Source organism: Elephantulus edwardii, unplaced genomic scaffold (assembly GCF_000299155.1).
Source record: "Elephantulus edwardii isolate Elephantulus edwardi_28Jun2011 unplaced genomic scaffold, EleEdw1.0 scaffold00155, whole genome shotgun sequence".
NCBI classification, from domain to species: Eukaryota; Metazoa; Chordata; class Mammalia; order Macroscelidea; family Macroscelididae; genus Elephantulus; species Elephantulus edwardii.
The window spans coordinates 1,761,970-1,774,941 of record NW_006399905.1 but is presented as its reverse complement, the minus strand read 5'-3'; the positions used below and the strand labels follow the sequence as shown (position 1 = coordinate 1,774,941).

General features: G+C 38.2%; 1 protein-coding gene across 1 annotated transcript in view; it reads right to left on the bottom strand.

Annotated features, from left to right (window-relative positions):
* The window catches only part of CDH2 (cadherin 2, type 1, N-cadherin (neuronal)), a 296,341-nt gene that overhangs the window by 57,865 nt on the left and 225,504 nt on the right, over positions 1-12,972 (bottom strand). Inside the window, exons 7-8 of the mRNA XM_006895029.1 lie at positions 10,038-10,210; positions 71-208 (exon numbers count right to left, since the gene is read on the bottom strand). Coding sequence (XP_006895091.1) covers positions 71-208; positions 10,038-10,210 — 311 coding nt within the window. The remainder of the gene's footprint in view (positions 1-70; positions 209-10,037; positions 10,211-12,972) is intronic.

Below are 12,972 nucleotides of genomic sequence, written 5' to 3'. Positions count from 1 at the left end.
TGTGTCATATTTCCTACTCACGACACACTTTCTCTGGGCCGGAGGGTGTGTGAGTGGCTGGGGTGCCTACCGTCATGGCCGTGAACTCGGGAGGATTGTCATTGACATCGGTCACCGTGATAACGGCTGTGGCTGTATTGGAGAGGCCGTAGGTGGGGTTCCCCTCCATGTCGGTAGCTTGAATTATTAATGTATACTGCTGCACTTTCTAAAAAAGACATAAAGACAGCAACACTTCAATGAAACTCATTCCTCAGGAAGACACATAACTGTAAATGGTTCTTTTCCACCATAAGGAAAACACATCATCATTCACTCTGATGCACAGTATTTGAAATTCCCCAAGTGGAGTTTACTTTAATTACGGGAGCTTGGGTCTGGTCCTTGTCTTGGGGGCAAATGTAACTGCGTACATGCACCTCTGCTCGCAGAAAGAAACACTGCAGACGAGGAGATTCACATGGTGCTCACACCGACCTGAGCTTCACCCTTTCGCTTTCTTCTGAACGTCTCAATATTGTGATCAAAAGTGAATATTTAAGTGGTTGGCATTTATGGTTATTCATGTTTGGAAACTAACGACAATGAAAAGTTGCAAGAGAAAGAGTGAAGAAAGTACATATAATTCACAATGTATACATGCTTTACACTTCTATAATCTTGGGTATGTTCTTTCTGTTACAAAAGACCTAATCAAACATTCCCCCTTAGTTCGCATTAGTACATATCTCTCAGAACAATAAGAACAACATAGTCTTAAATGGGAGAGCCTTGGTGTGCAGAAGCATAATTCAGCTGCTAACTGAAAGACTGGTTGTTAAGTTCATCCTGTGGCATCTCAGATGCAAGGCCTGGCAATCCAGTGCAAACAATACGCTCACTGAAAGCCCAAGGAGCAGAGTTTACTCTGAGACAGTGTTGTTATCATGAGCTGGAGTTTACTGGACATCAGCTGGTTCATTCTTAAAGTTAAAACCCAATCAAAGGGTTCATTTCTATATTCTTGGTCTTGAAACACAGGTTCATAACTGTATAATGAATTTATCACAATTTGTATATAATTCATTGAGGTCATTAGAATTATAGTGGCTAGAGATATATTTACACGCAGACAATTATCAGATAGGCATGTAGAGCTCTCTAATTCTAAAATAAGTTTTTCCACAGGGGAACCAGATTGAGCTGTGACACATCTAAGAAAGTGTGTGAATCAATGAATAATAATAACAACAATAATAAAGAAAACAAAAATCCCACCAACGGAAACCCTTAACGTTTTCTATGATGTCTGCGGCACTCCCTGATAAAGTTTTCTATTTAAGATCATCGAACCAAATTAAAACTCAAACTCCTTGCTGCTGAGTTGGAATTAATTCATAGCTGACCAAACAACCCTCTGTCCCGCAGGTTTTCAGAGGCTATAAATTGTATGGGGAGAGATTTCCTCATCTTTCTCCCTTGGAGCATCTGGTGGATCTGAACCTCCCGCCTTTGGGCTGGCAGTGCAATTCCTCATCCACTAGGCTACCAGACAGCCTACCTAAAATAATTTGATAGCACCATGGAGAACAGAACAGATTTCAAAATTAACTCAACTTCACAAATGGTCAAATAGTCTGAACAAAAATCAGAACTTCATACAAAAATAAACTGTTGCTGCAAAATGTGGTTTCCTGACTCTAAATAGCGCTTGAACAAGGAATGGCCTTCCTTAAGGGATTTCTAGAGCTCGCACAGAACAGACACAAATTGGAGCTTTTGATTTAGTTGTTAGTGAGAAGGCTGAGGGAAAAGCAAGGAAGAGGAGGGAAACCCGAACTCCACACATTAGCTTCTCAGTTTCTGTCCCCCTCAAATGCCAATATCAAGTAGTGATTAGCTTTTGCTTTCTTAAAAAAGACTATATGACTTTTCTGAATAAAGGAAGAAAAGTAAATTGCTCGTTGAGTAAATTTAATTTTTCTTAACCCCATATAGTCTCACATTATAGTAGTAGCATTATAGCTTACGATGTTAAAACATTTCTAAATGGCTTTCTGTGTTGATCAAGAATGTCATTTCAGGTTAATACTCTCCTGGGTAGGGAGCAAATTTTGTAGGGCATTCAGTTCACCTTCCCAGCTGAACACCATGAAAATAAAATTTTGTTATGACTTTGAAATGCCACTTTTGTTAGCTGTTATTTGCAGAAACAGACGACCATTCTCACAAAGGGGGAAGAAATGGTTTTGGGTTTCTTTTAAGATAACAAGAACCATGGAGATATTTTTAAAGCAGATACACACCACTTCGTGCTCTACAAAGGTCTTTGAAATTATGTAAGCATAATAAATGTAATTTGCCACTGCACTGAAATACTGGGATCAGTAGATAATACTTGTAATTTCCTAATGCTTCAAGCCAGTTTGGAAATCTGTAAGTTATAAAAATATAAGATATAGTCCAAAGGCTTACAGTTCAAATCTCACAGCCGCTCTTCAGAAAGAAGACGGACCATTGCCACTCATGGGATTTACTACCTGCAAACCCACTGGACGATCAGTTATGAACCAGTCTTGACTCAAAGGCACTTAAGATACTGTCTCTCTTCAAATTAAATACGTAGCCATTTTCACAAGTACACTTTCTTCATTTTCAAATGCTTGTAAATGTAAAATGTTCTTAAATTTAGTAATGAACATGCAATAGCTTACGTTTGTTTTCTTAAGACAACAGAACTATTTAGAGCTTCTCAACTAATTTAGTCATCGGGCATCTGGTTCTGAGAGACTGACATTTATAAATTTGATTTCCCACCCTCATCTTCCCAAATCTGATCAAGCGGTATCCTGGATGAAAACTTTACCTCACTTCCTGTTCTAAAATGGAATGAAATCTCAACTGAAGGACCTGCTATCAGGCCTTCTTTCTCTGAGACTTACCTAACCATCTTACCAGAGTGATCACCTTTGATCCTCATAGCCCACACTTTGAGCTCTCTGTATATCTCATTAAACACCTTGCCAGGACTCCAAGCCTCTGCATTTGGAACTTTTCTTCTTCCAAAAGCAGCAATTCTTAACCACAAAGATACCCTTTTCCTCTGCTCTCCTTTCCCCTAGAACATCTGGCTGTCAGAACAGGGAGAAGCGACAGTCATTGAGTGCCCAGAGGTTAAGGATGCGGCTGAACATCTGGCAACACACAGGGCTGTGTCCCACTTTCAGAATGATCACGTTCACATGTTCACAGGACCGAGGTTGAGGAGCTTAGACTGTTCTTCATTCCATTCTGAATCTAGTAAACACACAGCTAAAACAGTCATGTCAGATGGGACTTGTGGGAGTTCTTAAGACTGCACGAGTACCTCTTCAGGTGTGTGTCACGGGGACACACCTCTACCACTGCATTTGGCTTCTGTGACTGTTGGGAGTCTACCTGTCCTTCTTTTTTTCCTCCCGATACACACTTGCCTCCTCAGGGCCCTTATTCTTTTCAGGTGTATATTGTCAGTTTATAGCAAAAGACCTCGCGAGCAAGCAAGAAAGTAGTGAGTAAATGTTTCTGAATTATGGCTGCAGGAATGCACCAAAGCCTTGAGCCTTATGCTACCTCAGTATCATCAATTCCGGTTAAGGAGAAAGGCCTCTTACTTAAAAAGGCTAGCTATCACTTTTGTACTAAAACATATACTAGGAGCATAAACACGATCATCGTTTCCCAAACTGCAATGATTCATATACCTCCATTTCAATGATTCCATGTCTTCATATTTCTGTATTATGAGTCACTTACTGTTTATCTTGGTATTAGCTCCCTCTTTGAAAACTTAATTTGTTGCATAAGTACTGGGAGTGGGAATCTAGTACTGTCTGCCATAAATAGGAGCTCTAGAAAGAAACAATAAAATTCCTGGGCTCTGAAAGTACCTGTTGGCTGGGGTAGGGTTTGCGAGGCCTCTAGTTTCTAGATCTCTAGTTTCCTGCATGTACTAATTAGTCATTATTTGACTACACCACCCTCTGGAAACACTGAACCACCGTGATTTAAATGAATGAAATGGTGAGAACATGCATTCAGTCTTCTGACAAATATAAACTCAATAGCTAGCAGACAATGCAGCATTCACTTGGGTGAAATCATGAACACAAGAATCTTTGGCCTTTTTTTCCACTAAGAGATGAAGACAGATATCAATGAGCCGCACGAATGTGTGTGTCTAATGTGTGCACATGGGAGTCAGATTCCAAGGAGCTTGGTATTATTTTCCTTTGAGATGTTTAATGTTGATCTGGAGGAGGAAGGCTAGAATTTTTGTCTATTTCTTCAGGGTTCCTTTCATGTAAAAAGATTAGAAATACATCTGTCTTACTGAATACAGAATAAGAATCTAGGTGCTAATTCTACACAGCAGTGATTGTAATATTAAAACACACACAGGTAATTGAAATGGTCAAAGCAAGGCACACGACTCAATCGCAGAAAGGCAAGCACCTGTTTGGAATGTGAGCGTCAGTCTGTGACTGAGAAATGGGGCAAGGATAGTCAGGCATTGAAAACAGCAGGAAATAGTAGAAAACTTTAGATTTGTACAAGGAATGGCCTAAGTTAGTACTGACTGGAAGTGGGACTAAAGAAGGCTTTGGAACCAAAGTTGAAGAGGGCTGTCCTGTCAGGTAGAGGGCTGACTTTATTCTATAGGGGCCTTTTATCCTGGAGGAACTGTGGATGTTTCCGATTACAGGGTAGGAATCTGTAAAGACAAGACTGGAGTTACAACAGAAAACAGGAAGATGCTCCTTCAGGCTAGAATAGCAGGTCGAGGGCACAAGGAAAAATCATTAAAAACCAAGGATACAACTAAGAGTAACTGTGAAGAGAAGTAAAAGTGAAGATGTGCCCTGTAGATGCTGCCGCCACTACTATTTACAATAATACTAGTCAAACAGTAGCCAGTATGCACTAGGTTTTGTGTTGAATGCTTTATGCATCTTCCTACATAATAACCATAGCCATCTCACATGGCAGATGATATTATACTAATTTCACAGATGCAGGAGCAGAGGCTGAGTCTGAATTCAGAGACCCTGAAGGGGGCTAGGCCACTAGCAGGGGCAGGGAAGGGGAAGAGATGGACTTGAAGAGAGGGAGCTAGAAAAACAATGCCAGGAAGAGTTATCACGGAGAAATACAACAGGAAATCACATAGAAATGAAAAAGACTACAAAAAAAAAGGAAGACTGGGCAATGTGGTGGGTAGTGCTTTATGCGTCGAGAATCTGACACACGGATAAGTTTTAAACCTGTAGATTAACGAAAAATAGAAAGCCTAAATCTCTCTAAGCATTTCAATGATTAGGAATTCAATCACTTAAAGGTGTCATATATCCTGGGAGAATGACATCTGAAATTACGTTTGACAGAAAAGAAATCTGTGGATTACATTAGCGGTAAGAGAATCTAAAGTCTGGACGGGGTCTGAAAAAGTCAAAGTAATTTCTGCCTCCTGTGTTAGTAAGAATTACCATAAACCAGTTGAGATGGTTTCAGAAAATGAAGGTTTTTCTCTAATTTTTTTCCCCACAGTAATTCATTGTTGTATAAAATAATTTTACTGTCAGGAAACTGTCTCTCATACAGTATCTAGCCCCTGATTCTACAGTTTTAAATCTGTTTCCACATTGGTTTCACCAGGGGTTTGGGAATAGCTTTTTGCTATCCACTGCAACATACACTTAACCACAATTACAGCCTCACTTTGGATTTTTATCCTCTAAATTAAGCACAGGGTCTCTGATTTTAAAACATGGTGGCCTGCTTTATTAAAACTACCTTCAATTCTCCAAGCCTCTTTCTTTCCCTAAGATGGTCAAGTGATATGTGATGATGTTGTTAGGTGCCATCGAGTCGAGTCTGACCCATAGTAACCCTATGAGCAACCGATCTGAACCTGGACAGTCTATCCTGTGCCATCCTCACACTTCCTGACACACCAGAGCAGCAGTCATCATGTCAATTCACCTTGTCAAGCGTCTTCCTCTCCTTCCCTGACCCTCCACCCTTTACAACATCATGTCTCTCTCCAAGGAATAGCCCTTCCTAACAACATGCCCAGAGTATGTGAGACGAAGCCGGATCATCTTTTGCCTCCAAAGAGTACCCTGACTGCATCCTCTCTAGGATGTATCTGTTTGTTCTCTTGGCCGCCCATGGGATATTCAGCACTCTTCTCCAAAACCACAGCTCGGCAATTCGTCTGTCATCCTTAGTCACTGTCAATGACAATGACATGGGATGGGTACAGTCATAAATGAAAACAATATGGAGCTCCAGTTCCACATCTCACAATGGAATATAAAGAAAAAATAGAATTGTCATTGTGAGATGAGCTAACCCTGACGTGATTTGAAACAAGGAGGAAACACCTACAGGTATCCATTAATAATAGAATGTGGAGCGTATGTAGAAGGAATGAAGGAAAATTCAAAGTTGTCAAAAGTAAGAGGAATGCTTGGAGATTGATAGCTGAGGCAATGGTGAAGCGAAATGGACAATCACATGTTCTACTAGATTGGGAATGCCAAATTGAAGAAGGGTGCTGTATTCATCATCAGAAAGAACATTTCAAGTTCAAACGTGAATCACAATACTGTCACTGTTAGGATAATACTCATAAGGTAACTAAGAAAATCAGTTCATACGACTGTTAGTCAAATTTACCAAGCAAGAAGAAACGGAAGATTGAGATCAGCTTCTGCAGTCAGAAATTGATCAAATATGTAATAAAGATGCACTGACAATAATTGGTGCTTGGAATGTCAAGGTTGGAAGCAAAGAAGAATTAGTAGTTGGAAAAGACAGCCTTGATAACAGTAATGATACTAGAAAGATGGAATTTTACAAAACCAAAGACCTATTCTTTAGGAGTACATTTTCTTCAAAAATAATATACAAAACATGAGGAAATATCAAAATAAAATACAGTTGTTGTATCAAAAATAATTAGTTGATACTCAATCCTTTCATGTAGCACACAATCAAAGACTGATTATACTGAAGGAAGAAGTCACATTACAGTAGAAGTCTTGGTAGGGGGAGAAAAGACTCCAAAAACGGACTGAAGACAAAGTGAGATAATTCAGCAAGTGGATACAATACAGATGATTATATTAAGAAATCTGGAAGGTAGCTATCTGACCACATGACTGTAAGATCCGTATCATACCTATTCCAAGGAAAGATAATCTGAAAAGTGCAGAAATTATTACATGATATACTAAATACCACACGTAAGTAAAATGAAACTGAAGGTAACCAAAAATGGGCGGCATTAGTACAATGACATGGAACTTCCAGGGTTTTAACCCATATTCACAAGCACATGGAATGGGAGATATCACTGCGGATGAATCTTGGCTAAAAGCAGAGACTATCAGAAAGAAAAAAGAACAAGCTATGTTTTATTGACTAAACAAAGGTATTCAACTGTGTAGATCCTAACAAATTATGGATAACACTGCAAGAACAGGAATTCTGGAACACTTTAATTGTGCTCGTGTGAAACCAATACAAAGCAGATGAAAAAATCTTCCTTGCATGAATTTGAAGAGGTCATGAAGTACTCGTTATGAGGACTAAAGACTGTACCCTTAGTGTGGATTACACTATAATGTAAATCAGAAATCTTTACAACCTGAAGAAAATCATGACAAATCAAGGATACACTCAAGTTATCAAGGATTTAATTTACACCATCAATGTCCATGGTTGCAATAGTCAAGAAACCAGAGGACTTAGGTAATACCTGTGCAAAAAATCCCTGTGCAGTTTTAAAGACAAAAATATACCATCTTAAGATGAAATTGACCCTTAAATGCATGCAAAAGCTAAAAAAATAAGTAAGGAAGACAGAAGCAGTACTGTGCATTTGAGGTGTTATCAAAGCATACTGACCATATATACCACAGACTGACAGAAGACAAAACAAACCTGTCATGGGAGAAATACAGCCTGACTGGTGCTTAGAAACCAGAACCGAAGACTTCATCACATTTATTTTGCTATCCGTCCTTGGAAAAGAACATCACGTTTGGTAAAGCAGAGCTGTTACGTGCATAGAACTGGAGCTGACTCATAGCTGAAGCGTTAGTAGGTTTTCAGAGGCTATAAACGGTAAGTTAGAAGACTACCAATTGTTCTTCTTTGTAAAAGATGGTGGTTTCGAACTGCATGCCCCAAGGGTGGCAGTGCAGCTCCTTACTACTAGGCCACTGGAGCTCCCTTTAAAGTAGAAAGTCAGTGGAAGAGCCTCAAAAAGGATGGATTGATACAGTGATTACAGTAAGTGGCTCAAATACAGTAATGACCATGAGAATGGTGCAGGACTGGGCAGTATTTCTTTTCTTTGGACATAATGTCACAAGTTACAATTGACTTTATGACATCTACAACCAGCAGTCCTTCTGCAGTATATAATCAAACTAACTCTCAAGAATATTAAAAATACCTTCCTTATGTTCTAATATAAAATATGGCATGCATGCTGAGCTTATCAATATTGAAGAATTTATCCCTGTTTCATTCACGAATGAGTGAAGTTAAAAAATATACACGTTCCAAACATCACTAAACTGAAAATACTATCACAAAAATTAAATGTCTTTCAGTAGTCTCTGACCCAAAACATTCCTGGTGAGAGCCGCTGACACCTGGGAGTTAACAGCTACAAGGTAACAGACATCCATCTAGCTCTTAAGTGAGGCTCTCAACTCAGTTATGAATAAAGTAATCACCACTGGCTCATGCTACTTTATTATAGTGCTTCCAGCACTATCTTGTGTATATAATTAATTGCAATAGTAGCTTTGCCTTCGATCCAACTGAAGTGAATGCTACTAAGGAAAATAAAACATCATAAAAACCAACTCCTAAAATCCTTGTCAATAATATTTATTATGGTAGGCATAATGTTTCCTTTTGACATGCATAATCTGAGCTCGCACTACAGTAAAAGCTGGCTCAGCTCGAAATATAGGAAGCTGGTGTCTCTATGAGGTGACACTTCGATAATTCATGCCAACGATGACTGCTGATGGTCAAAATAATAACCTTGAGGATCTGTACGGAAGCAGCAAAAACTGAATAGAGAAAGAATGTAAACAATTCATTAGTACTGCGGTTTAGGGAAAGAGCATAGGCAGAGCTTAAACAGAAACATGGGGAGTGGGAAGGCTGAGGGTCAAGAAAACGGTGCAAGGCGTTCCTGCCAGAAGGGATCACGTCAACAACACTAGGAGGAGTGTAGGATAGAAGCATGGTGGGCTAAAATCTAGCTCAGTGAGACAATCCATCTGGAATTAACTAGAATAGCCATTCCCTCTCAGGCTTTGACGTTACTTAGTATTTCAATGCCTCCAACATTTTGTGCCTTTAAAAAAAAACACAGGAATTAGTTTCTCTGCATTTATAACTTTAAGGGCTTGTCAGTAGTATTAATGCAATTATTAATGTCCAAATTTGCTAAATAAATTAACCTGAAAGTTAAGAGGCAAGTTCTAAAGGAGATCATCTCCTTTGTAAATTAAATCAAGTTAGTCCCAAGAGCTAAAAAAATGAGTCAGACACATGTTATTTGTAGCCTCTTAAAAATATAAATAATGTAAAACAAAAATAGCCTAATATACCTACATGTTAATTGGGCAGTATTTTTAAATTAATGCTTCACAGAAAAGTTTTGAAAAAAGAGTATTAAGAAATAAAAGAAATACCAAGAAAATATGTTAAGAATTTAAAAATCATATACTATAAAACAGGTTTAATTTAGTCAATAATCACATTAAATATTTTACATTCTGTGGACTATTTACATAGCACATGTATGTCACTTAAAGAATTTGAAATTATGCAGAAAGAAAACGAATAGATTTTTAAAATACAAATTAATATTTGAATAAAACAATGAATCTATTATTTCCTACAGATAAAGTGCATGTGATAATATATACTTATACATTGGTAAGGTTAAATAGAAACTGAAATACAGGTTGGGGTTGGCTTACTTCTCTGTCCAGTCCAGCCGCCACTGTGATAATGTCGCCAGTTTCATTGTTGATTGTAAACATGTTGGGTGAGGGGGTGCTTGGCGCCTGGGACAGGATCCTGTACCTCAGCATCCCATTCTGGGCGTTCGGATCATCAGCGTCGATAGCAGTGACTGTCATCACGTATGTTCCTACAGTCAGCACATGCAGTCAATGAGTGCGTGTCGCCTTAGAGTTTTTAAAAAGTACGCGTAGATTTGTATAAATACTGATTTTACTTTCCCTAAACAAGTATGCATTATGTCAGACGTGATTAAAACACTACCGTTAATGGAAAAAAAAAAAATAGCAGTCAGGAAAAAAAAAAAAAACAAAACACTACCGTTAAGATCAGCACTCACTCAGAGAATAGAAAACATGGTTTAGAGAGCTGAATGAAAAATTCTCTTACATAGATATAAAAGACTCCCTTTCCCCGTAACTGAGAAGGCAAATTTACTGCATAATTTTAAATAAGATCACTTTGGAGCTTAATTTATAGAAAATGTAAATAAGCGTTAGAGATGCAGCCAGACACATATCTCACGGCCACTAATTCCTTCCCTCTCCCACAGTTTCTTCCATTCTGCAGTAATGTCTAATATGACATGCTGAGCATGAGTCAGTCTCCCCAAAGCCTAAGTCACTCTCTGAATGTAAGCTGTGTGCATAACGGGGCACACTCCATTTGTTCAGGTCATAAGGAACTATTTCATGCATTACTGTTTTGGTACACTGAATAGGGACTTGGCATTGTGATTCATTATTTCATAGGAGATTAAAAGAACAGTGCAACCAAATTTGGGATTTCAATTTGTAAAGGTTTTGGAAGGGAACTCTACAAAGCATTAGCACCAAATAAGTTCAGGCTTTCTGGGAAAGAACTGTAGTTACACAGGATAGACAGAAGTAGTCACAACTAAAGATCTTTTGTTCTAAAGGATCTTTTCCTTTTAGAACAAAATTATAATCTATAGTATATGTCCTGTGACAGGCTGTTATTTACAATACACATAAATTCTGATTGTCTCTTCATTTCAGACTGACTGTCCCTTCATCTATTCCAACACAGGAATTACCCTTCCATTTCCATAAAAAAGAAGAGAAAATTAATAGAGAAGGTGGATGAAGGGAATAGCAATATAATAAGAGTTTACATAAGCACTGTAATAAGTTAATTGCATTAATCAATAGTAATTATCGCCTAAGAATGATTGACTGAAAAAATCACAAGTAAGATTTGTAAACTTTCAGTCAAATAAAGAGGATTAAAAAAACAAAACAAAACACCTAAATAACAGAGTGCTAAATTATAGAGGTTTCTACCTATAGCCTACTTTGTTCACAAGTACTCTTTAAGTTTCAGTCTACTTTAGGCTTCTACCTTTGCTATTCCCTCTAGATAGTAAAGAAGACTCTGGCTCCTACAAAAGGCTAAGTGTGTGGCTACAAACCAAAAGGGTGGCAACTGATATCTATTCAGGCTGAAGAAAAGCCTACAGACTGATTTCTAGAAGGTTTAGAAGAGCACAGTCATTGGAAACCTCATGGAGTGCAGTTCCAGTGTTGCAGTGAGTCAGGATAAATTCCATGACCACCTGTCTGGTTTGGTCTACAAGACACTCATGTTCAAAAATGAACAATTCTTTGGCCACATTAAGAGACTCTGCTGGCAGCGTACAATGCACGCTGGGCTGCTGACTTCAAGTTTGATGGTTTGAATCTACCAGGTATCCCACAGACAAAAAGATGGGAGACTTCTTTTGTTAAAATTTACAGCCACTGAACCCCAATGGAGAGCTGCTACAATTCAGTCAACTTGACAGCCATGGGGGTTTTTGTTTTGTTGGGGTTTGTTTTTGTTTTTTCAAACTGTTCAAATCTCCTTCTCTCTAAAAAAAGAAAAAAAAATCAAGGCAAGTGCTGTCTCATCACCCTGATATTTAAAAAACAAGACAAAACAAACAGTTCTAAATGACCAAATCCCTGTTCTCTTGCATCCATCATTATCATTTCATTGACATTGCACTGTCATCACTGCTTCCACAATTTCCAAATTGTGCTTATCCCACACAGCACTAGCCATACAAACATTTAGGGAATGAATGAATGGTTAGAGTAAAAGGTCAGATTCAAACCCATCACTCTCATTGCCTAATACAATGAGATTTTAGTAAAGGTTCATCACATCCTCCGACTTTTCTTCAAAGTGAACAGAAGTAGCCTCACACAGGAAGTAGCCTCAGAAGATGGCTTTGTTTCTAGTGCTCCCAAGTAAATGATAGCTCACTGGGCCCTCATACAGAAGAATAAGGTTAAATGGACAATAAATAGACCTTTGAATATTTATTTTTTACAATTGATGGAGAAATGGTCATTTTTAAGACATTCACTAGAAGCAAGGTAAAAAGAAAATAAATGATGGGAAAAAATTTCCTAGTTAGGAGAATTTAAGTTTTACCTATCTTTGGAATATTTTTATCATACTTGCGACTTAGGGAATCTTGCTTTGCTTCTGAAATATCTGAGAAATTGACTCATGTAATGACTGAGTAAGAGCCCAGATGGTGTCACCTCAGTCCTACTCCAGCTCTCTCCTTTGCTGAAGGTGCAGAGAAGCACACATTGACCAACAGAGAAGATCAAGGTGTCTATGTGTAAGGGAACTACTTTGAGATAGATTGGCACAGATGACAAAGCTCATCTGAAGAATAATTTAAAATATGAAGGCTCTTTAAAGTACAACAACAATAAAAGAATTTTTGCTGCATAACAAATCATTTCAGGTAGCCTGGTCAAAAAGGAAGTTTTACTCTGTATATGCACTGATCTATCTATCTATCTATCTATCTATCTATCTATCATCTATCTATCTATCTATCTATCTATCTATCTATCTATCTATCTATCTATC